Here is a 23,024-nt window from a genome sequence, read left to right on the forward strand (position 1 = left end):
TTTATGAAATCTAGAGAGGGAATATACCTATGTGTTGATGACACTGAATCATTGAGAAAGATGCGAAAGGACTGTCAAATGCCAAGCAAGGCAACTGAACACAAAATAAATTGCAATGAGAGGCTAGTGTAACTTATTAATGGATCACACAGGATGAAATAAGTGAATGTGGTTTGTTTATTTGTTTTAAATCAGCATCAGGTGTTTTGTTGGTTTTTTGTTTCTTAGTGGTGTATTAAATAATAATGTGTTTTAAAATTAGTATTTTCTTGCATTTGATGAAATACAGGCTATATGCTATTGTAAAGAAATGAGAGGAAGACAATTAAATGGTAACAATGAACTGATTTTATTATAATGTGCACACTTGACTGATTAATCACTAGATTTTCCATCCTTTCATCCTCATTAGGAATTCTACGGATAGGCAATAATCTAGCTGCATGACAACTAAATTGTGCAGAATCTGACATAATTACATGAGTTTCAGGAGGGCTTAATTCTGATTTTGAGAAAGATGTGGCTAGACACATGCATTGAACTTTACTTTCAGGGATCTCAAGTTCTTCAAAGTAATAAACATCGATTAACATCATGATATGGAAATTATTTTCCTCTGGGCCAAGGCAATGAAATCCAAATGTGTATATATATATGTATATATACATATAAATATATACCCAAATCTATCTATCTATCTATCTATCTATCTATCTATCTATCTATCTATCTAGATTCCCATCCTCCCGATCCAAATATATATGCCAAAATATATTTTAATATTTTATGTCAAGAGGATGTTTCCTATGTATTTCTAAACATATTCCAAAACATGTAGCATAAAATATATATTTTAAACCTACAATTTTAGAATTGGAAAGCAACTAAATGATTGTTAGAGTTTCTTCAAGATCTAAATTCAATTGTCGTACATTTTATTCACTTGATTCAATGGACTTAGAAACCGAAGCCCAGAATAATTAATTTATTCTTCATTCCATGTTACACAGTTCAACCGTAGCACAACCAACATTACAGTCTTTTGGCTCGAGGTTCAGTGTTATTTCTATTAGCTCAAATTGTCCTGTAATATATTAAACACACCATAGGATAATTAGTGTAGTGGATGGTATGATATGCCTCCTACTTTTCCCTTTCTCTGCCTCAAACAAATACACTTTCAAGACTGAAGTCTATTTTTTTCTGTTGCTGAGAGTGTTGACAACTGATAGCTCTCAAGTAAATTTCTCTCCAAGAATTTCCCTGCTGGAAAAAAAAAAAAAAAAAAAGCAAAACCAAAAAACCTACTCACCCACCCAATACCATAGCCCCTCCCAGGGCCTGCCAAGTCCAATAACTGGATGATGGGATATAAGACTCTTGTCCACTTGCCTGAATTGGAGACAACTTTTAAGAACCATCCCAAATTCAGACCTCACTGTGTGATCAGTTGAGCTAGTGTAATTGCACAGAATTTAATTTCTCACTCTGCCTGACTCTGCTTTCTTCATTCTACATAGTTGTTGGCCTAAGAACACTCCACAATACATTTCTTACAAATATCTGTCTCAGAGTCTGTGGTCTGTAGAACCAAACTACAACAATAAATATAAAATTACTTGAATTTTCTAGAGAAAATGACTTTGCTTTATAAAATACAGATAAAAGTGTTCCAAGTGATTAGCTTCTAAAGGATGAAATAAATACCTCTCAAAGTAGTTTCAAGCTCTGTTAGTTACATTATATAGTTACTGTGATGATGATGATTATCGTTGTTGTGATTAAGGTGACTACATTCCAGGTATATTAGGCATTTTATAATCAAGCATATCATTAAATATTTATAATAATCCTTTATGAAGATATGGATAAAAATATAAAACTTCATTTCTTAGATGAGGAAATTGGCAGCTTAGGAAGCTTATGTAACTTGCCATGTTCACTAAACTAGAAAGTGTCTGACTTGAAGCTGACTTAAGGTAGCATTTGGGTCTTACATGAATAGCACTCTTTTGCATCATGTATGTAGCACCTTGTCCTCCGTGTGTCCAATAAATATTTATCACAAGAATAAATGAATTCATATATATCTGACCAAACCAATACTATTAACCCCTACACAGTGCAATCTCTTATGTACAGTATGAGCTTTGTAGCTAATGGTAAACATCACAGAGAACTTAAAAAAAAAACAAAAACCAAGAGCAAAAAAACTAACATGTCAAAAACAAACTATGCCAAATAAGCATAAATGCTTGATTTAAATGTGTATTTTCCTTTAAAAAAATGAGAGTAGGAATCCCTATCTTGCTTCTTTTGATAGTAAATCCACGTGCCTCCTAATTACCAGATATTGTACCAGAGAAGGGGTGCTGAGGCTGCCTCTGTGACTGAGTTATTTGATCCTTTTCAATATGTCTTTTTAAAACTGTATATTCAATTTTATGTAATATGCCAGGAGAATTAAAATAGTCACATAAAGAAAACAATGAATATTTCCTCAAAGGTAATCTTAAAATAGTGGAAATGAAGTCTACACCTACAATTTTTACTTTCCTAGGCAGCATCTGTTGAAATAGAAATGAAAAAGAAACTTAACCAGTGGTATTATCATTATGGACTTATTACTGTTGTGTTCACCTCCAATTTTTTCCACAATATTTCATAAGCAGCACCCATGATATGTCTAACATTTGGCCACAGATATTGAGCACAAGGTTGATTTGGGGGTTGGTGGGTAACAATTAAATAACATGTAAGTTTACAGGGATGGAGAAAAAAGAAAAGATCACATTTCTAATAGGTCCATAGCCTAGAGTGTTGGACAAGAGCCAAGAAGAAGAAAGTGAGCTAGATAAGTTCCCAAATGACAAAAATTGAATCAAAATAGTTGATTCCTTTTACTCCTAAAAAGTCTGAGGCATCTCTTGTGAGTCTTACAATATTTCCTTTCTACACCAAATTACCAGCGTACCTATGTCTACTCCAAATTTAAGGAAAAGTTAAAACAGCATATTAGAAGTCATGGGGGGGGGGTCTGCTGTAAGTAGCTTATCACAAAAATATAAATAAGTAAAGATGACATCACAAACATCAAGACAATAAAAAGGAAAGGCCTGGGTAGCAAAATCCTTCCCTCTGAAATCACTGAGCATAAGTACGCCCTAGGTGGGTCTTTGTTTGGTAGAAAAGAAAAGGAGGGAGATTTATTTCAATAATAATCATTTTGAGGCATTAGCTCATATACACCATTTTTCTGCATGTAATTAATTTTAGAAAAATGTGATGAAGTTTTTAAAAATTCCCATGAAAATACTCGAGGAAGAAGGAACTGGTAGATAATCAAGCAGACGGCCTGTCCTACAGTAGCTTAGGATAAAATCAAACTCTGTGCTACAATCTTCCAATCTGTATAATGGAAATAAAAGAAGCTACCCCAAAAGGCTCTTGTGAAGAGTGAATATATAAGAGCAATAGCAGAGTGTTTGAAATATAATACACATGCAATAAATATTATGTATTATCTCAAATAAACTTTATTCAGCAAATATTTATTAAATGGTTAATGTGTGCCAGGCAATTGTGTCAGGAAGAAAGAGTAGAAATGAAGAGAAATGGATGACTTGAGATTATATTTTGTAAATAGCAAGGACCTGATATTAAGGTGTATGAAGAAAAGAGAGAAAAGAATAATTTTCAGGTATTGGCCTGAATGTGGTGCCATTTACTGAGAAGGGAAATCCTTGGGGAAGAATGAGTTTCACAGTTGAGAATCAAGTTTTGCTTTATTTGGTTTGATATTATGCCAAATTAGTAATATTCATATAAGTAATATTAATCAAACCAAAAAGTGATGATGGCTAAATAAGCAAATGAGCCTGCTGCTGTCTATAGTGCTCTTCTCTCTTCTCCCTTGTCTATTTCTCTTTATTTTTATCCTCCTTCTGTGTAGCAACAATAAATCCTTCATATTTTTGCAAGCAGAACAATTAAGCCAGCCAGTCTCAGTTTTTACCTCAATGTGTTTTTCTACACAAACATAGTGCTCTCTTCAGGAGGAGTATGGGTGCTAGCTTGTAACCTTTGCTTCTTCACAGCATGATTCAATGAACTATGCCTTGTTTTTATTACTAGAGTATACAATTTTTATGAGCAAGAAGGGGGCATGGACTTGTGGACCTGATATTGATTAACAAATTGCATCCAAAAGTCTAAATGAACCATGTATTGAAATTCTATTGGTCTTCTTAAGTTATTGTAGTTACTTGGGTGTTTTCAGTTTCTTTAATTTCTCGCTTACCACTTTGGTGATACAAATCATGATACTGATAATTCTATAAACTCTCTTGTCATATATTTAAATAACTATAGCATATTAAACCAACAAAAACTAATGGCCTCATATGTCTATATTCATCACTTATTAAAATAATCTGTATTTTCATACCGTGGTATCTCTTCAGATCAAATATATCTTCCACCTTTTACTTAATAAAATAATCTGTATTTTCTGTGAAGCGATATAATTCAAATTTAGTAAATTAGATAAACAAATATCAAAGTGCCTTTTAGAGTAAATTAACCATTTAATCACTATCCGTAATAGTATTGCACTGGAAAATTTAATCCCATGGATAATTGTACTGATAATTTTATAAACCTCATTGAAAATTTAGGGGTTCAGACACAAATGTATAAATACCACTCTGTATTGTATGTATGTTATGAAAGTGTTTTTTTAAAGACATCTTTTTCTTTCTGTGTCTTACCATAGGCTACATATCGAAATCGAATTGTGAGCCAAAATCTCAGCACAAGGGACAGAAAAGCAATGCATACTCCCACCGAGGACCGTTTTAGGTATTCGGCAGCGGACCAGACAAGCCCTTACAAAAACAAGAACTGTCAACTCCCAAGTCTCTGTTTAAGTAATTTCTTGAAGGACAAGGAACTAGCAGAAGTTATCAAACATTCAAGAGGAACTTATGAAACCCTCACTTCAGAGGTTACACAGAACTTACGGGCCACCGTTGGGCAGAGCTCTCTGAAGCCAACAGCTAAGACAGAAGGGCTCTCCACGTTCTTAGAGAAACCAAAGGACCAAGTCGCTATGGCCCGACAGCATTCGACCTTCACAGGCAGGTTTGGACAGCCACCCAGAGGGCCAATCTCTTTACACATGTACAGCAGGAAGAATGTGTTTCTCCACCACAATTTACACAGCACTGAGCTGCAGACCCTAGGCCAGCAGGATGGGTAATTAAATCACCCTATTCCTGTCTTTGGGTAGGATAAAGATGGTTAGTGTTTCTCGTGCATAGTTCATATTAAAATTGTCATGTACTTTTTCTTACATTTTAGTTATAAACAAAGACTTGTGTTGTTGGATTTTTTTTCTTAATAATAAACAAAGACTTGTGTTTTTTTTTTTTTTCTCCAAGAGTGAAAGTTTGAGCATGTTAATTGAACTAGGTTGCATTGCCTTGAAGACTCTACTATATATGTGTATAATAAATGGGACCATCATGATCGTTTAGATAGTCCATAATTGATCGACTTTTTACCTCTACCACTTACTGATATGCATTAAGGTTTCAGAAGATAATGTCAAGTAGCAATCCGTTCACTGTTAATGGCGTTACTATAAAAGTAGACCTGATGAACAATAGATAAAGGAATTATAAATAATTTTAAATTACATAGTTAATAGAAGGAGGAAAAAAGAAGAATGTTAATGTCTTATATTTGGTGGTATATTTATTTGAAGAATGTGGCTTGCTTGCATGTAACCTAGAGATATGTCTGTCTCTATTACATACATTCAAGCTCATCTTGTGATGCTAGTAAGGGGAAAATGGCTGTATCTTTTTTTCCTTTAAACATGTAGTTCATACTAGTTCACAAAGGATTTCAGACAGAGTAATTGCTATCCAAATAGAGAATGACAGCTCTGATCTTTGAAAAATTTTGCTTTTAGTTTTTGTTATTGATGTTGAAGTACCGTGACATAACACAAGGTGATAAAGTTGGTCAAATTTTGTCAAATGATGCATAAAGACTGACATGCTATATTCTTTGAGCCACTGTCATGGCATTTTTTCAAAATTTCAAGGATGAAACATTCTAAGAAAATTATTCTTTTTCTTATCTTTCCTTATTTTTTAAAATGTTCTTTTTTTACGTAGATCCAGTTTTGGTTTATGTACATCAACCCATATCTATAATTTTATGAATGGAGGAACAGAAAGTTGATGTTTTAGTAGCCAGTATATAATATTCTGACTATGCAGAAATCTAGATTTAGAACAAAAGGTAAAGTAAATGTGAACATTGGCAATTTGATCTTAGAAATCAGCTTCTAACAGGAATATTTAAAACCCATTTGATGGCAAATATTTCTCATTGACAATTAAGGCCCAAATATGTTATAATGTCTTATATACTTATGTGCACATGAGATAGATCAATATATGAATTGATCTATGGATAATTCCGTCATGTTTAATTAGTAGCAGAGCAGAATCATAGAGTACAATTAAATACATAAATACATAATTTTTAAAAGACTAATAGGAATCAAGGCTGCAGTTTTCTTATACACATCAGAGCTGTTAAGTATATCCACATTAGCCATAGTTCATGCAAATTGAAACTGTCATACCTACTGCATGATCTGTTTCCCTTGCATTTTCTAACAGACAGAATCTGTCAGCGTGCACAAGCAAGATGAATAAAGGGAAATTGAGATAGCAGTTTTAGCATGGCATCTGACACCTTGCTTAAATTAAAGCTATGTGCAAAATGCATCTCTTATTATAAAAATGTATTTGTGCTCTGTGCTTTGGGGAAAAGCCATTAGACACCCCACTCCTGAGCTTTAACTACTGAACTTTGATACATTTGCAGACTTTGATTGGAACTGATAAAGTAAGGAGTCTAGTTGATATGTTGTACTTATAATTTTAGTTTTCCAAAGAAACACACATGTGCATCAAGGCAGACGTTTGCCAAATGCTTTCTTTCTTTGCGTGTTTGTAATTCTGCCAAAAGAGAACAATACACACTGCAAATTGCTTGACTTAATGAGATTGCTATCTAAAGTTCCCACCATACTTTGGAAGCTATAACGTTCATGCAGATATACACTTTGGGCTGGGCAATATTTAAGAAATGATAGGAAAATAGAAAAATGATGATTATTAATTGTGGAATTCAGCTTGATTTGTCCTAAATGTTGGTGTCTGTTGCTAGAGTATTTTAAATCTGTAAATAAATAAGCATGATAAAATAATCAAGGATTTTTTCCCAGGATATGGAAGAACTATGTATCACAAATAATGTTTTTGATTTGGACTTTTGGAGTTGATAGTTTTGTTTTCCTGGAAGATAGACTTTTGAATTATACTTTATAAAAATAATCTATTTAAAGAAGATCTGTCATTTAATAGACATTTTAAGAGATGTTTTAAACACTAGTATTTTCTTGAAAAATCTTTTTTAAAGCTGAATCATTCAAAAGAAAACCTGGATTAAACAGTTCGATTTTAAAAGGAAGGGTATTTTTTGGAAATATCATCTTAAAGCTGTTTTGTATCAGTATTTTCAGCATTGTTATAATATTATTTGTAATACTAAGTGTAACTCAGGCCTGGAGAAGGTGTAAGCCCACTATGCTAGTGTACATCAGTAACTGTAAAGCAGGGGTTCTTTGTAAGTTCCTCTTGTGTATATATAGTAACATAACAATGGCATGTGGGCATTCTTTCAGTGAATTGATTTCTTTGTACTAAAATCTCTAGTTTTCTAAGACAGTTCCATGTATAAAAATGATTTATACATTTCTCCAAGGCGGTACATATCCAAAGACATGACACCAGGGGGAAAAAGTGCTTGTTTTTCTGATGGAAGCAGTGGTCTTTTCTTTTCCTTCCTCTTTCTTTTGTGCATGTGTATGTGTAGCTAAGCCTAAATAACCCTGTAAAATTTCTGCTGCAAATTGTCTCTTCTGAATTTAGAATGTGTTTTAAAGGAACACTTAGGAAGAGAAATACCTTGAAGAAAAGCTGTTTCCACCTGAAATAAACTGTTCCCATTTTTATAATTACTGGAACATGAAACTGTATTTCTATGAACTCAGTGATTTTTTTCCGTAAAATTATATGTTAAGAGAATCACCACAAAACTACGAATTCTCTCTTGAATTATTTCTGCTTCTTTGGAGCACCATAGTCTTTGTTCAAATCACAACATGAAACTGTTGCTGTAATGCTAAAGATGTGAATCTACCACTGTCAATATGGTCAGGGTAAAACCTGGAGCCACAAGTTCAAGTTATTTTTGTTACCTAATGGTTGACATGAAAATAAAATAGTAAGCCAACATTAATTTGTAGGCATAGTTGCCCAACTTCAAATGTTTACAAAGATTTTCATGATTAATCTGGGTTTATGACCTGGGCTCTTCCCCTGATGTTTTCCAAGATTTAATCCTAAACCATTGTCATTATTTCCTGAATATTGACCTCTCATTGAACCCATAGGAAATTCCACATTTTGTTTTGTTTAATTTGTCTCGTTTAATAGAGATAATAGCCATACACCCCTCTCCAGAAAAAGTTTTTTTTTTAATTATTATGATATATTTAAGATTCACATGTCCAGGATAAATGATTACATTCCACTAGTCCTCTCAAGAACTTTCTTGGTAACTTAGTTGTTGATTAAACAGTAGGAACAGCTTGTTGAATGGTTAGTATTATCTCTCCACATCATTCGTCAGCATCACCTTCTCATTATCAAGAAATGGTAACCCATAGCATTGGATAACTTGGAATACTTAGCATAATTTCATAATTATAATCTAAATTGTTTATACTTTTTCACTTTCAGAACTTAACATTCTAAACAACTATAGAAGGAAGTGTTTCAAAGTAACCCTAATATTCAGTTGAACCACATACACATAGATGAAAGTAGAAAAGAAAGGGCAATACGTGTGAAGATGATATCTATGATTGCCATTCATGTTACTGAATCACATGCCCCATGACCAGGAGTTTTTCCCTCACTGATAATATTAGCTCAAATGTAGCACCCATTCATTTATACCAGGATTTTTATTGCTATCTAAGACTTGACTTTATTTAGGCATTATTATCAGGTCCTGTTATGTATTTTCATATGCATATATATATTTTTGTATAAGAAATATTTCAATCACACGTAATATTCTTGGGAAATTTACCTCTCCTAGAGTTTAAACTTTTTAAAACATTTCTTGTTTGTTTCCCATGTGCTAACTTTATCATGACAACTCTAGGCTGTAGAAGGCTTAATATAAAATACAAACTAGTTTTGGTTCTTATGAAAAACTGATTTCAGTTAAGACTGGTCATCTTTTTAAAAAGCTGAATTACACTGTAGTATAAAAGCAAACAGTCAATGAAGCAACCAAACAAAGAAACTCTATTCTCTAATAATATTCATCATTGCCAAATATTTATTTTTGAAATCTTATTCTGTGCCAACATGTTGTTTCACCATGTTAAACTGCATACATACCCATGAACTATTTATTTACAATACACTGGATCTCGTTAAGAACCCAGTTCTATTTCCAAGGCACGCAGCCCGAAACCAAAAAATTAAACGATAACACTCTGTAGTTGAATTATCTGTGGAAAAGAATGAAGGCAGTTCACTCTGTTTAAGATGTGGAGAATTTCCTACAAACAGTTAAGGTGAAATAAAAATCATTAATAGAGAGTAGGTTCCTTCCATTTGAGTAAGTGATGTAGAATATGGGATACCATGGTTCTTTTTAGAGCATTTTCAGTGTAGCCTCATTAACTTCTCCAATTTAATACGACATACATATTTCTTCCACTTGAACATAAAATTCAAGAATAGGAACATCCTACATCTATCATTCTTTCCAAACATTACCTCTTTAGTAAACTCAGGTTGCTATAACAAAATACCATGGAGTAGGCAGCTAAACAGCAGTTATTTGTGTCACAGTTCTGGAGACGAGGAAGTCTACGATTAGGGTGGGGCCGAATAAATTATTGGTGAGGATCTGCTTCCTGGTTTGCATGGAGGAGAAAGAGCTCTGGCCTCTTCCTCTTCTAATAACTACGATAATTTCATCATGGGGGACCCACCCTCATAATCTCATCTAAACCTAATTACTTCCCAAGGGCCCCAACTTGAAGCACCATCACACTGAGGATTAAGGCTTCAACATATGAATTTTGGGGGGATATAAAACTTTAGTTTATAGCACTCATTTTCAGGTCAAAAAGCCCACTTCTCTAATCACATACTTTAATAACTAGTTAGATAATTATTGTTTTACTCTTTTGTAGATTGGATCAGAGACATTAGGTAATTTTCCCAGGACACACAACATGCATTTTTATTTAAACTGGATTTAATTACCCTTGAACTTTCCATTTATATCATGCTTATCTCCAGAGTAGGATCTCTCCTAAGGAGGCAGAGTGATTTAAGCAAACATGTGCTGCTTCAGTCTCCTCTACTCCTAAATTTCCATTGATATTGCTAGGGACAAAAAAATTAAACAATGATCTATTTTAGGAAATCAAAATACTGCACATTGAAAAACAGTTTTAAAACAATTATTGACGTTTAGTTTGATAAATACAGAATTTTGAGAGGACATCTCTTCTATTTCAAGGTTACCTCCCAGAAAAACTGACATTCTAATTTTCTTCCCTTGAAAGGAATTGGAAAAAATACTAAGAAATGATTTTATGTTTTTTAAAGTAACAGGCCAATGAAGTGTCTAACAAAAGGAAAGCATACAGTAAATGAAAAATAAACTAGCTATCAGATTATCTTATCTTTTCTTCATAGGACATTGATACAGACATCATCAAATTCCTGTTTGTATTGCCTTATACATGCTTAAAAAACAAGATATTTACAAAAATATTTTAGATATTCCTATCTAGGAACTAAAATTACAGCTGATTTAGAATTTGCTTAATTATACAGAAGGAATTGAAATGAGGAATACAAATTTACTTGTCCAAAAGTTTTAAATAAAATGTATTTTATTTTGTAGTCAATTATATATACCAAAATAATGTCTGAATAAGATGTAATCCTGTCATGAATTCTCTCTTCCAAAAAAGAATACAAGAGAATTGAATATTATCTTAGTTAGACCCTATTTTTAAGGAAAAAATACACCCTATATGATATATTCTTAGATATATGGGTTTGAGATTATTAACATTAGTGTTTTTTTTAAATTCATCTCTAAAAGTCTAAAAATTTAGTGAGAAAGATAATAAATAGAAAATTACCCTGGAAATTACAATTTTTAGCAATATGGAATGCAATAGTATAATTTTTTTTGTGGCTCTTGATCTCCTAAGAAGCATAGTGATTTTATTTAATGAAAATTTCTTAATTTGGTTAATATGCTAAGAAAAGATTGATATATTTAAGCATGGTGATTAGAAAAATATGCATATTTCCTGCTCATAATAAATGTTAAAACAACAAATTAGTTGTGTGGTACCTGACTGCTTTCAATATGAAATTAATTTGTTTTGAACTTGTCTTGATGATAGATTGAGTTACACATGCATTCATATTGGGCATAAAGCATTGTGATTTACTTCTAGGTTCTTGAGGGTTGTGACAATTGGAAAGTGACAAATCAGCCACTTATTTCATCAGCTAGTTGACACAATTTATATTTCTACTTTCCTCACCATCAGGGTTTTTTAAATTTCTGATATATAGAAATACCATGCAAAGGTCTCCAGGGACCATTAGAAGACTATACTGCTATATTTAATGTCAATAGATCTATACCATAGTATAAAAATACTATATTGTTATCTTCATTTATTAAAACTCATTACAATTCAAAATTCAAAATATATTTCACAACATTTTGACTTTGTAGTTTAAGAAACCCTGTGACAGCACAAAAATGCAATTTTTTCCCTAAATTCCGTCTTTATCAACACACACACACACACACACACACACACTTACAGTTTTAAAAACTAGTAGAAGATGGATAATTTAGTACAGTTACTGAAGCATTTGAAATGATACACATATATGTATCCATTTGGCATCCAAACTGGCCAATAGGGAAGAACATGCAGTTAAAATGCTCCTGCAATGCCTTGAAAGTACACTCCAACATCTTGTGTTTACAGGGCCTCACAGCTTCACAGTGAATAGTGTTCTTCTGCAGTGTACTTTCATATAATGCAATTTAAATAAGTTGAAACAAAGCATTATGGTATATTTTATAATTTATATTTAATGTTATGTTATGGTTTAAGAATCAAGCCATTTTCCTGATGATAGAAAGAATTCTTTTTAATTATAAACTTTATTTTCTATAAAGCATATCAATAAGCAATGTATATGTTTTTTCTATTATATTACGGAAGGTGTTAAACTTTAGAGTTATTTTGAAGACTTTATGAGAACTCATAAACTCTATTTCTAGAATTTATTGGTATATTTTAAAAACCCTTTGATTATAATTATAATCAATCAGCATTTTTCAGATTAATTATGTAGATATTTCTCTCTTAAATTTCAGTCATGAAACAGGAATTTTAAAATGTTTAAAATGAAATATTGATGTATCTAGTACTTATTATTTATATATTCTTTCAAATATCCTCATTTTTTATCTTATTTTAAATGACTCTTGCATATCTCATTCCCTTTTATGATTCTTTCTTCTCTAATATAGCAAATGCTTTGACATTTGTAGTGATATTATCAGTTGAACAGGTATCATAGCATTTTATGTACAGAAATGACACAAGTGAATATTACAGTTTAAGGGAGATTTAAGGTTATAATCACTTTTCAGAAGATGTCTGTGAAAAGTGAGAACCAACTTTTAGACAGAAAGTTATCTGAGTTATTACTTTATCCACATGTAATGTTTGATTTAGTTTCATTTGTAGGCCTGTACCTAAAATTTAACAATAAGAAAGAATGTTGCTTTATTTTAAAACACTACTTATATTACACTGGTAGTCATATGACCAAAATCTAAAAACAAATATCAAAACAATAAGATGTTAAGAGGTACTTCTGAATTCTGTGGACCCAACATTATATATTTTCCATTAAAGAAGAGCTGGAAAGAAAGGGAAATATAAATGTAAACACAGTCTTGAATTCTTCTGGTGAAGAATGAAACAAGACCATAACCTCTAAATTTGAGCTGCTATCATTTTTCAACTAAATGGCTGCTTTTAAAGAGTCTATATTGCATATATTAGGTCATATGCTGGCAAAAGTTTTATCTTCATACAAAGAGATCAGATGGCTTAAGAGTGGACCTGATATCGTTAGACCCAAACAAATACCACTTAAGTCGATTTGATAAAGCTGTAGCACCATCTTATCAGCCATCATCACTGTTTTGTTTTTAAGTTCTATCGTGAGAATATTATATTGGTAAAGAGAACATGGCTGGGCCTGGGCAACATGGAAAGACCTCATCTCTATAAAGAAAAAAAAATTAGCCAGGTGTGGCGGCATACACCTCTAGTCGCAGCAACTCAGGAGGTTGAGGCAGGAGCATTGCGAGAGCCCAGAAAGTCCAGGTGGCAGTGAGCCGAGATCACATGACTACACTCTAGCCTGGGCAACTGAAAGAGACCTGATCTCAAAAAAAATGAAAAGAAAAGAAAATATGGCTCATTTGCAGAGGCTTTCATGTCTCCAAAAGCTGCAAATTTAAATATTTTAAGCCATATATTCAAGGATTGTTGTTCATGTAGAAAGTAAAATGAAGAGTGGCATTTATAATCACCTAAGACTAGATGTTGTCTAGTGAGATTATAACAGATGTTGTTGAAATTCAATTCCGAATTGGAATGTGAAAGTCAGAGAGCCAGTTGAAAGTATTAGTAGAACACAGGAAGTCGATGCAGGATATTTCCAGATCAACTGAGACAAACCAACATCTGATTATTCAGTGAGAATAACATCAGCCCATCCTTTCAGACACAAGAGCTGAATGTGGAGGGTTTTAGAAGAATCTTTTCATAACGAAGCCCAGAAACTCATGAAGCCATTAAAATCACTCATTAATATGACAGGTAAACTCATTATATAGCTCTGGGCAATTGAGGTAAAATTGGAGTTATTGTAAATATGCAATTCGGTTTCATCCTAAAGAGGCTCATACTAATCTTTCAAAGGATGTTGTACAAACACTTCTTAGAAAGGAACTGTCTTTTTTGGAAATATGGGTTCAAATGTATATACTGTGAATCACTCGACTGTAGAAGGTGATGAAACACTTTCCCAAGATGTTTGATGAATTGTAAGGAACTTGGAAATGTGGTTAGGAAAGAAAGGATTTGTATCATTGTTCTTAAAAGCAATACCATAAATTGTAGAATTATGGTCTAGTCAAACGATGTGCCCTTAAAACAGTCACATATGTCCATTTTCGGTAGCTCTAAACCTAGTTGGAGAAATGAATCTGAAAATATTCAATAAATAGAGCAGCTGAAGGCAGCATAATGTCTGAGTTCAAACTCCATCTGACAATTTCTTGTCAGGTGCCCTTGGAGCATTTTTTATCTCCATTTTTTCATCTGTGAAATGGGACAATAATGGGATACCTTATATGATTTGCATGAAGACTGAAAAATAGAGTCTGTCACAGAATAAGAATTTAGATGCTTCATCAATCACTTGCCCACTCACTCAATCAATCATTTGCTCTTCCTAGTAGGTGGGAATTCTTTGAAGTATTTGACTTTCTCCAAGTTTATCAACCCATGAGTATTGATGATGCTATCACAGAAAAAAACTGTTTAAGAGAAATCCTAGCAAAATATCAAAAATTCTATAATCTCTGAAAGTTTCAAATTTGTCCTGAGTGTTTTTGTAGAACTTCATGATTAAAACACTGTTTTGATAATGAAAGGATTTGCACAAAGACTTCTGAAATTTCTGTATTCTTTTAAAAATTGAAATCTTATCTTTAGTATCAAGTTCTTTGGTTACCATATAATGTTTCACTAATGTTTATCTTGCTGAAGATAATGTTGCTTCCAAACATGGGGAGCCTACCACATGTTTAAAACAAAAATGTTTCAAGCTTTTACAGAGCTATTTATTTTTTACTATGTTTTGTTTCATACACACAAAAAAAATGTTTCCTGTTCTGAAACTGCTTCATTATCTATTAAAAACAAAACTCATGAGAATGCTTGCTGAAATGTCAATAACTTACTGACTTTACAGAGTACCATAGTATATAACAATGACCAAAAGCCACTGTCTCTTAACAGTATGTTGTGCTTTCACTGACTGACAGAAAAGTAAAATGTAATAGCAAAGATTTTGGTCATTTGTATTTATTATATTGCATTTTAAAGAGTCAGAGTGTTCCAATTCTATTTCTCCAATAGTTCTTTAATGAGATAGCAGTCTTATAAATTACCTCTCATTAAGCTTTCTCTCAGTATGTGCATGGAATCCTTAAAGCTTACATTAGGAATAATAAATTCTGAAATCTCCACTAAAAGTTCTGATGTTGGAAGTCTTCCTAATCTATGCTTTGAGTAGGCAAAATGACAATTGAACATAGGATTTATAATTAATAGGGTTGCAGTCACTCAGAGGAATGATCTACACTATAAAAATCTATCCTTTTTAAAAATTAAAGACAACTTTAGTATTCCTGAATAAAACCAATATGTTAACTTTATTACATTACATGAATAATCAGGTTTGTTCATGTGTTTATGCAACCCACATTCATGCTGGTTACCTACCATCTGCCAAATAGTGTGATCTGCACTTAGGGTGCAAAGCAGAATAATAATTGACCTATATTTAAGTGTTTTACACATATAAATATATATATATATATATATACACACATATATAATACACACAGTGAACAGAAGCTCTGTCTAGTAGCTGAAATAAATTTTTATTAATTGTAATAATGCCTAACAATTACTGAGTGATGTTCTGTACAGGTAGGCACTATATTAGATACTTTACATATTTTTTTAATCTAATCTCACAGGAAGGCTATGGGCAAATATTTATATTATTATTCCTATTTTGCCTTTGGGAACAATAAAAATTAGGAAGTGTCTCAAGTCACACAGCCAGTAGGAGGTACAGATGACTATTATATCAGACAGTGCTATTCAATATTAACATAGAACAGAGCAAAATTATTTCTTCCAGAGTTATTAAGAAAGGTTTGTAAATAATCTGTGCAGATATTTTATATTTGAAGCAGAATTTTGAGATGGAAAAATAGGACAATTATGAGTCGTCCTAACAATACTTTACCTGCTAGCATAGAAAACCATGGACATTGAATATGGACTTTAGACTGAGAGAGCAGTGAATTCCAGCTGTATACATTACTGGTTATATAAACTTGGCAAAATTGTTGATTTCTATATATCTTAAATTTTCTGAAATGTAAAAGTGTGGCTAATAATTTCTACCACAAAAGTTTAAAGATTAATTTCAATAATATATATGAAAGAACATCACAATAGCTTACAGGTCATTTATGATCCTTCTAATTCATTTTTTCCACTATCTTTGTTCTACAAAATTAGCATGGGTTCTCAGGCAATTAGGAACGTATATGACTGGCAATTCTTAGGAAGCAGCCTTTACCAGGCACTGTATTTCATTTTTATTTGGAATATCCCCATTAGGTATAAATGTGCAAGAATTTTATGGTATTCTCAAACTGACTCCTGGAAGCAATTAAGAAATTTGCCAAGAAATTTTGCTGAAGATAAGATTCACAGGCGTGATAGGAGGGACAGTGTTAGGGCTATAATTGCTGGGCCAATTCACTTATAATTAACTTAGTATTAAAAGGTTAGCTCTGTAGTCAGAATAGTCTTATTGCAAGTTTTACTGAACTTGCAAGGAAAAATTCATGTCCTAATTGTACAATAATTCTAGAAATTTTTAGAGAACTCAAGGTTATCAAGCACATTTCATAAGATTATTGCAAACTTGTTTCTAAAACTAGGGGTAGGAACAATATAAAAAAAGAAAGTCATAGACCCATTTTCTTTCTTTCTTTTCTTTTATTTATTTTTATTTATTTATTTTTTTGAGATGAAGTCTCACTCTGTCACCTAAGCTGGAGTGCAGTGGCACGATCTCAGATCTCAGCTCACTGCAACCTCCGCCTCCCAGGTTCAAGTGATTCTCCTGTCTCAGCCTCCCGAGGAGCTGGGACTACAGATGTACATCCCCACGGTCGGCTAATTTTTGTGTTATTAGTAGAGACAGAGTTTCACCATATTGGCAAGGCTGGTGTCAAACTCCTGACCTCGTGATCCGCCCGCCTCAGCCTCCCAAAGTGCTGGGATTACAGGCATGAGCCACTGCGCCTGGCCACCATAGACCCATTTTTTAATGAATATGCAAAAATAATTCCAAAGAAAGTATTAGACAACTGCACTAACATTAAACAGAATATATCATAATCATATAGGGCTCATACCAAGAGTTCATAGATGATCAACATAAAAAATAAATGTAATCCATAATAAAAAGATTAAAGAAAAAATCATAATTATTTCAACTGGTATCCTAAAAAGGCTTTGATAATGACTAACCCATATTTATCACAAAAAACATAGCTAATTTAGAATTGATTGAATTTGTAAGGGTTATATACTAAAGTCCTACTTTAAAATATGATGGACTATCTGTTCTAGCTCCAACTTATAAAGATCTTCAAAATAATCATTCCCATCCTTACAACAAGAGAAAGTTAAACAGTCTGAAAATCAATGACTTTTCTTGGGCTGAGAGCAAGAGAGCTAGGTTGCAAGTCAAACAACAACTCTGGAATATGGTAAGCGACAATTCCAAAGAGTCATAACCAAGATTCCCTTACCCAGAGAAGACACCACTGAAGATATAAACTGGTATGACCACTTAAATAGTAATTTTAATGAACGTCTGGGGTTTGATACTGAACTAGAGTAAGAGTGAGAAACTCACAGGACCACAGTTTTGTGAGTACCCCACATTTTGGATATTTTTTATCCTGGAAACCCACAAGGCTCTTGTGACAAAGATCCAAGAATTATCTCCTCCTCTCCACAGTTAGTGGCTAGCGGAGAGGAATAGTAACAATTGTAAAATATGCCCAGAGAATTCTACTTAACAAAAGCCTACGCCTCCAGGGAAAAGACTTTACTGGAAACTAATCCCATCTCAGGGAAGGGCATTTCTCTCATCCAGCTCCTTCTGGCTTTTCTGTCTCACTAAAGGGCAAGTTGAGATAAACTTGTAAAGGTCCTGATCCTGAAACAAAGGACGGGGATTTTATCATAAGATTTTAGAAGTCTTCCTCACTCTCACAATTTACTACTGCACCAACAGGACTCCAATATAACAATGGATTATGGCTGAAATTGCTGCAAGATTTAGAGTCTGTGAAGAGAAGTACTTAAGGAAATATAAGTTAACAAATGAGACAAAAAAAAGGAGACTAGAAGAATATTAAGCCTCTACCTCCTGTAGCTACAGAAAACGATAAACACAGGCCAACTCCTAGATAAATTAACATAAAACCTCACACTATTTACCTTAATTTTTATTATCGGATCTATCATGTTTGGCTTTCAGCAAAAAAATTAAGCATACTTAAAGGCAAGAGAAAAACATAGTCTAAAGAGGCAAAGAAGGCATCAGAATCAGACAGATATAACACATATTTTGGAATTATTGGACAACAAATTTAAAATAACTTATCAATATGTTAAGGTCTCTAGTCAAGTAAGTAGATAACCTTCAAGAACAGATGGATAATGTAAGCAGAAGCAGAGATATGGAAAATAAAAAAAGTAAAAGATTCAAAAGAAAATGCTAAAAATCAAACACATTGTAACAAATAGAGAATGTGTTTGGTGACCTCATCAGTAGACTGGACATAGTCAAGGAGAGCATCAGTGAGCATGACAGCAAGTCAACAGGAACTTCCCAAGCTGAAATGCAAAGAGACAAAAAATAGAATACATAGAAACTGAATACAACACACAAGAACTGTGGGAAAATTTCAAAAGATTTGAGATATGTGTAATATGTTCAAGGAGGAAAAAGAGAAATGAAACAAGTGAGAAAAATGGCAGAGCAGGAGACATTAGCCTTCATCTTCCTAGAAAAAAAAAAAAAAATATATATATATATAGAAAGCTATCCACAAACAGAATTAGCCCCAGAAGTCTCAAAAGTCCAATTAAGAATCTTTAGCAACACAATGGAGCAAAACATGGACAATGGCCACATACAAAGGATCACTGGGAAGATAAGTATACCTGAGATGTCTAGTGACAGCTAGAAACAAAGAAGGGTAGGGGCTATCTATAGCAGCCACATGGCAGCTCCCACCACAGTCCTCAGTAACCTGTTGTTCAAAGGATCCCAGCAGTCATTGCCACTAAGGGTTTCAACAACTGCTTGGAAGCCACAGACTCCCCACAGCTTTCACAACAGAGCTCTACTCCAATGGAGTGCTCTGCAGAGGATACTGGGAGCTTTAGAAAATGAGGTAACCAACAATCATCACCAGCATAGGCCCCCCCAAAAAGGAAGATGCTGCTGCACCACGCAACAGAAATGATCTGCTATTGCACCATCCAGGGACTAGGGCTGAACCATGAATTCTGAAGCCATGGTGGATCTGCACACACATACCCCAGACCCCAGCTCTGTAGCCACTCTATGAGTGTCTTTGCCTCAGACATCAGAGCTACTGCCAGAGCGTACTAGCCTGCACTCTGATACCTGGATCTCCTGTCTCTCTACATGTGCCCAAGCTCCAGACTCCAGTTCTGAGGTCACTCTACACATGCCTGTGCCTCCAGTTCCTGACTCTGCAGTCACTGAGAGTGGGTCTGTGTCTAGGACACTGGAACCATGGCTACTGTGGGAACTCGTGTACTCTAGACCTTGGAGACATTGTACATCTGCTTGTGCCCACAGTTTCAAACCCAGCTACCTAGCTCTTCCACAAGCAACCCCACCTTGCACACCATTACCAGTGACACAGTGGGAGGGCCTGCATCTTAAGAATTAGTGCCACCACGGGCCTGAGCCCTAGAGCTGAAGTTCCTCCATGTGCATTCACACTCCAGACCCCAGTTCTGTGGCCACTCCACAGAGATCACACATCAAACACCAGTAACACCACCCTTGCAAGTGTGTCTGAAAACCAGACCCAGCACCAAATGGGATCCCCTTGGCCACAACTTCCCTTGTGGAAGAAACAAAATAAGTAGGACACCAGCAGTTCTAGATGCTGCTGCAGATATTCACAGCCTTGGCCACTGAGGACATCTGCAAATTTTTGTTGACACTGATGAAACTTAACAAAAAGTGCACTATTGTGCCATTACTGAAGCAAGAACTGCTGCATCCCATTCAATCAGCACCCTCACTTTACTCATAAGGAGGTGAAAATTGTCCATTAAATCTGGAGGAGGTTACTGTGACATCAAATGTGCAGACATCAATGTAAGCAACAAAAAAACATAAAAATCAAGGAACTATGACACCACCAAAGTAGAACAATAATTTTCAGTAATTAACCCACATAAATGAATATCTGCAAATGCTGGACAAAAAATTCAAAATATTTTTTAATAAAGTACAGAGAGCTGCAGGAGAGTGCAGATAGACAGCTCAACTATATCAGGAAACAATGCATGGAAAAAATAAAGTCAACAAAAGAGAAAAAAATCAAACAGAAATTCTGGAGCTAAAGAATAAATGAATGTTATAAAATGCAATAGAGAACATCAACCATCAGAACAAAGAGTCTGTGAAGTTAAAGACATACCACTTTAAATTAGTAAGAGAAACAAACAAACAAAAAATGTAACAAACAAAAATAATAGAAAGGGAAAAGAATGTGAAAGAGTGAAGAAAGTCTATGGGATATATGGAACATCATCATATGTCCCAATATGCACATACTGGGAACAAGAAAAAAGGGAAGAATTTTTAAAAAGGCAGAAAACTTACTTAATGAAATCATGGCCAAAAATTATCCAAATCTGAGAAGAGATATGGATATCTAGATATATGAAACACAAATATTTATAAACAAAGTAAAACCAAATGTATCTTCTCTGAGACACACTATAATCAAAGTGTCAAAAATTAAAGACCAAAGATAGAATTTTTGAAGCATCAAGAAAAGAGATTTATCACATATAAAGGAAACTCCAGAATGCTTTCTGCCAATTTCTCAATAGAAACCTTGCAGTCCATAAGAGAGTGGAATAAACTGTTCACACTGCAAAAAGAAAGAAACTAACAACTGGGAATACTTTATCTGGCATATCTTTTCTTCAGAAATGTCGGAGAAATAAACACTTTCCAAGACAAACAAAAGCTGAAGGAATTCATCACCACTAAACCTGCCTTATAGGAAATCCTAAAGGGAGTTTTTCAAAGTGAAACAAAAAGATGCTAATTAGTAAAATGGAAACTATGAAAGTATAAATATTACTTGTAAAGGTAAGGATATATTCAAATTTGTAATACTCTAACACTATAATGATGATGTCTAAATTACTTTTAACTCTAGCACAAAGGTTAAAAGACAGAAGTATTAAAAATACCTCTAGGTACAATGATTTTTAATACAGAATATAAAAATATGTAAATCATGGCATCAAAAAACAATATGAAGAGTGAGTAAAAGGGTATATTTATGTAGGTTATAGAAGTGAATTTGCTATCTGCTTAAAATAGACTGTTATAACTATAAAATGTTTCCTTTAAGCTTTATGGTAACCAAAAAACAAAGCCTATAGTAGATACACAAAAAAAATAAAGAGAAAGGCCTCAAAGCATATACTACAATCATAAAGTCAAAAAGAACGTCAGTGAGAAAGAACAGGAATAAATGAACCACAAAATAGAAGACACCTAAACAATAAAAATAGTAAGTCTTTATCAATTTATTTACATGTAAATCAATTAAATTATCTAGTCAAAAGACATAGAGTAACTGGATAAAAGCAAAGCAATTTTCAACTGTATACTGACTACAAAGAGACTCATCTCAGCTTGAAGGACATACATAGGCTGAAAGTAAAGGGATATAGAAAGATATCCCACATAAATGGAAACCAAAAGTGAGTAGGGATAGCTATACTTACATAAGACAAATAGGCTTTAAGATAAAAGTGTAGCAAGAAGCAAAGGTAACTATATAATGATAAAGGGGTCAATTAATCAAGATGGCATAATAATTATATAGATGTGCACCCAACACTGGAATACCTAAATATAAAAGCAAATATTAGCAGAACTAAAGAGTGATTAGAAGGAATACAATAATTACAGGAGACTTCAATACTCTACTTTCAACAATGAGTTGATATCCAGGCATAAAAGCCATAAAGAAACATTGAACTTAAATTTCACTTTAGACCAAACAGACTTAAAAGACATACACAGAACATTTCATCTAACAGCAGCAAAATACAGTTTTCTCAAGCACACATGGAACATTGTCTATGAAAAGTCACACAGTAGTCTATAAAACAAATCTAGACAAATTTAAGAAGATTGAAATCATATTAAGCATTTTTCAACATATTATGAATTAGAATTCATAATTCTAATTATGAAAGAAAGAAAACTCATAAATATGTGTAAATTAAACAACACACTCCTGAATAACAAATGTGTTGAAGAGAAATAAAAAAAAAAAACTCTTGATGAAAACGAAAACACTACATACAAAAAATGCATTAAAAAGCAATCATAAAAAAGAAATTTATAGCAATAAATTGCTATGTTAAAAAAAAAGAAAGATCTCAGATAAGCAAAATAACTTTACTCCTAAAGGTACTAGAAAAAAAAAAAAACAGAACTATGTCAGCCAAAGTTAATGGATGGAAGAAAATAACAAAGATCAGAGTAGAAATAAATGAAATCATGACTTGGAAAACAATAGAACAAATA

General features: G+C 33.4%; 1 protein-coding gene across 3 annotated transcripts in view; it reads left to right on the top strand.

Annotated features, from left to right (window-relative positions):
- The window catches only part of CCSER1 (coiled-coil serine rich protein 1), a 1,444,871-nt gene extending 1,429,495 nt beyond the window's left edge, over positions 1-15,376 (top strand). For 2 of the 3 annotated variants that reach the window (XM_005555429.5, XM_045393364.3), the window contains one exon: positions 4,775-15,376. In XM_005555429.5, coding sequence (XP_005555486.3) covers positions 4,775-5,260 — 486 coding nt within the window. In that variant the 3' untranslated portion in view covers positions 5,261-15,376. The remainder of the gene's footprint in view (positions 1-4,774) is intronic. The other variant, XM_045393365.2, reaches the window with a different exon arrangement.
- The last annotated feature ends 7,648 nt before the right edge of the window (positions 15,377-23,024 follow it).

This window comes from Macaca fascicularis, chromosome 5 (genome assembly GCF_037993035.2).
Source record: "Macaca fascicularis isolate 582-1 chromosome 5, T2T-MFA8v1.1".
Taxonomy (NCBI): domain Eukaryota; kingdom Metazoa; phylum Chordata; class Mammalia; order Primates; family Cercopithecidae; genus Macaca; species Macaca fascicularis.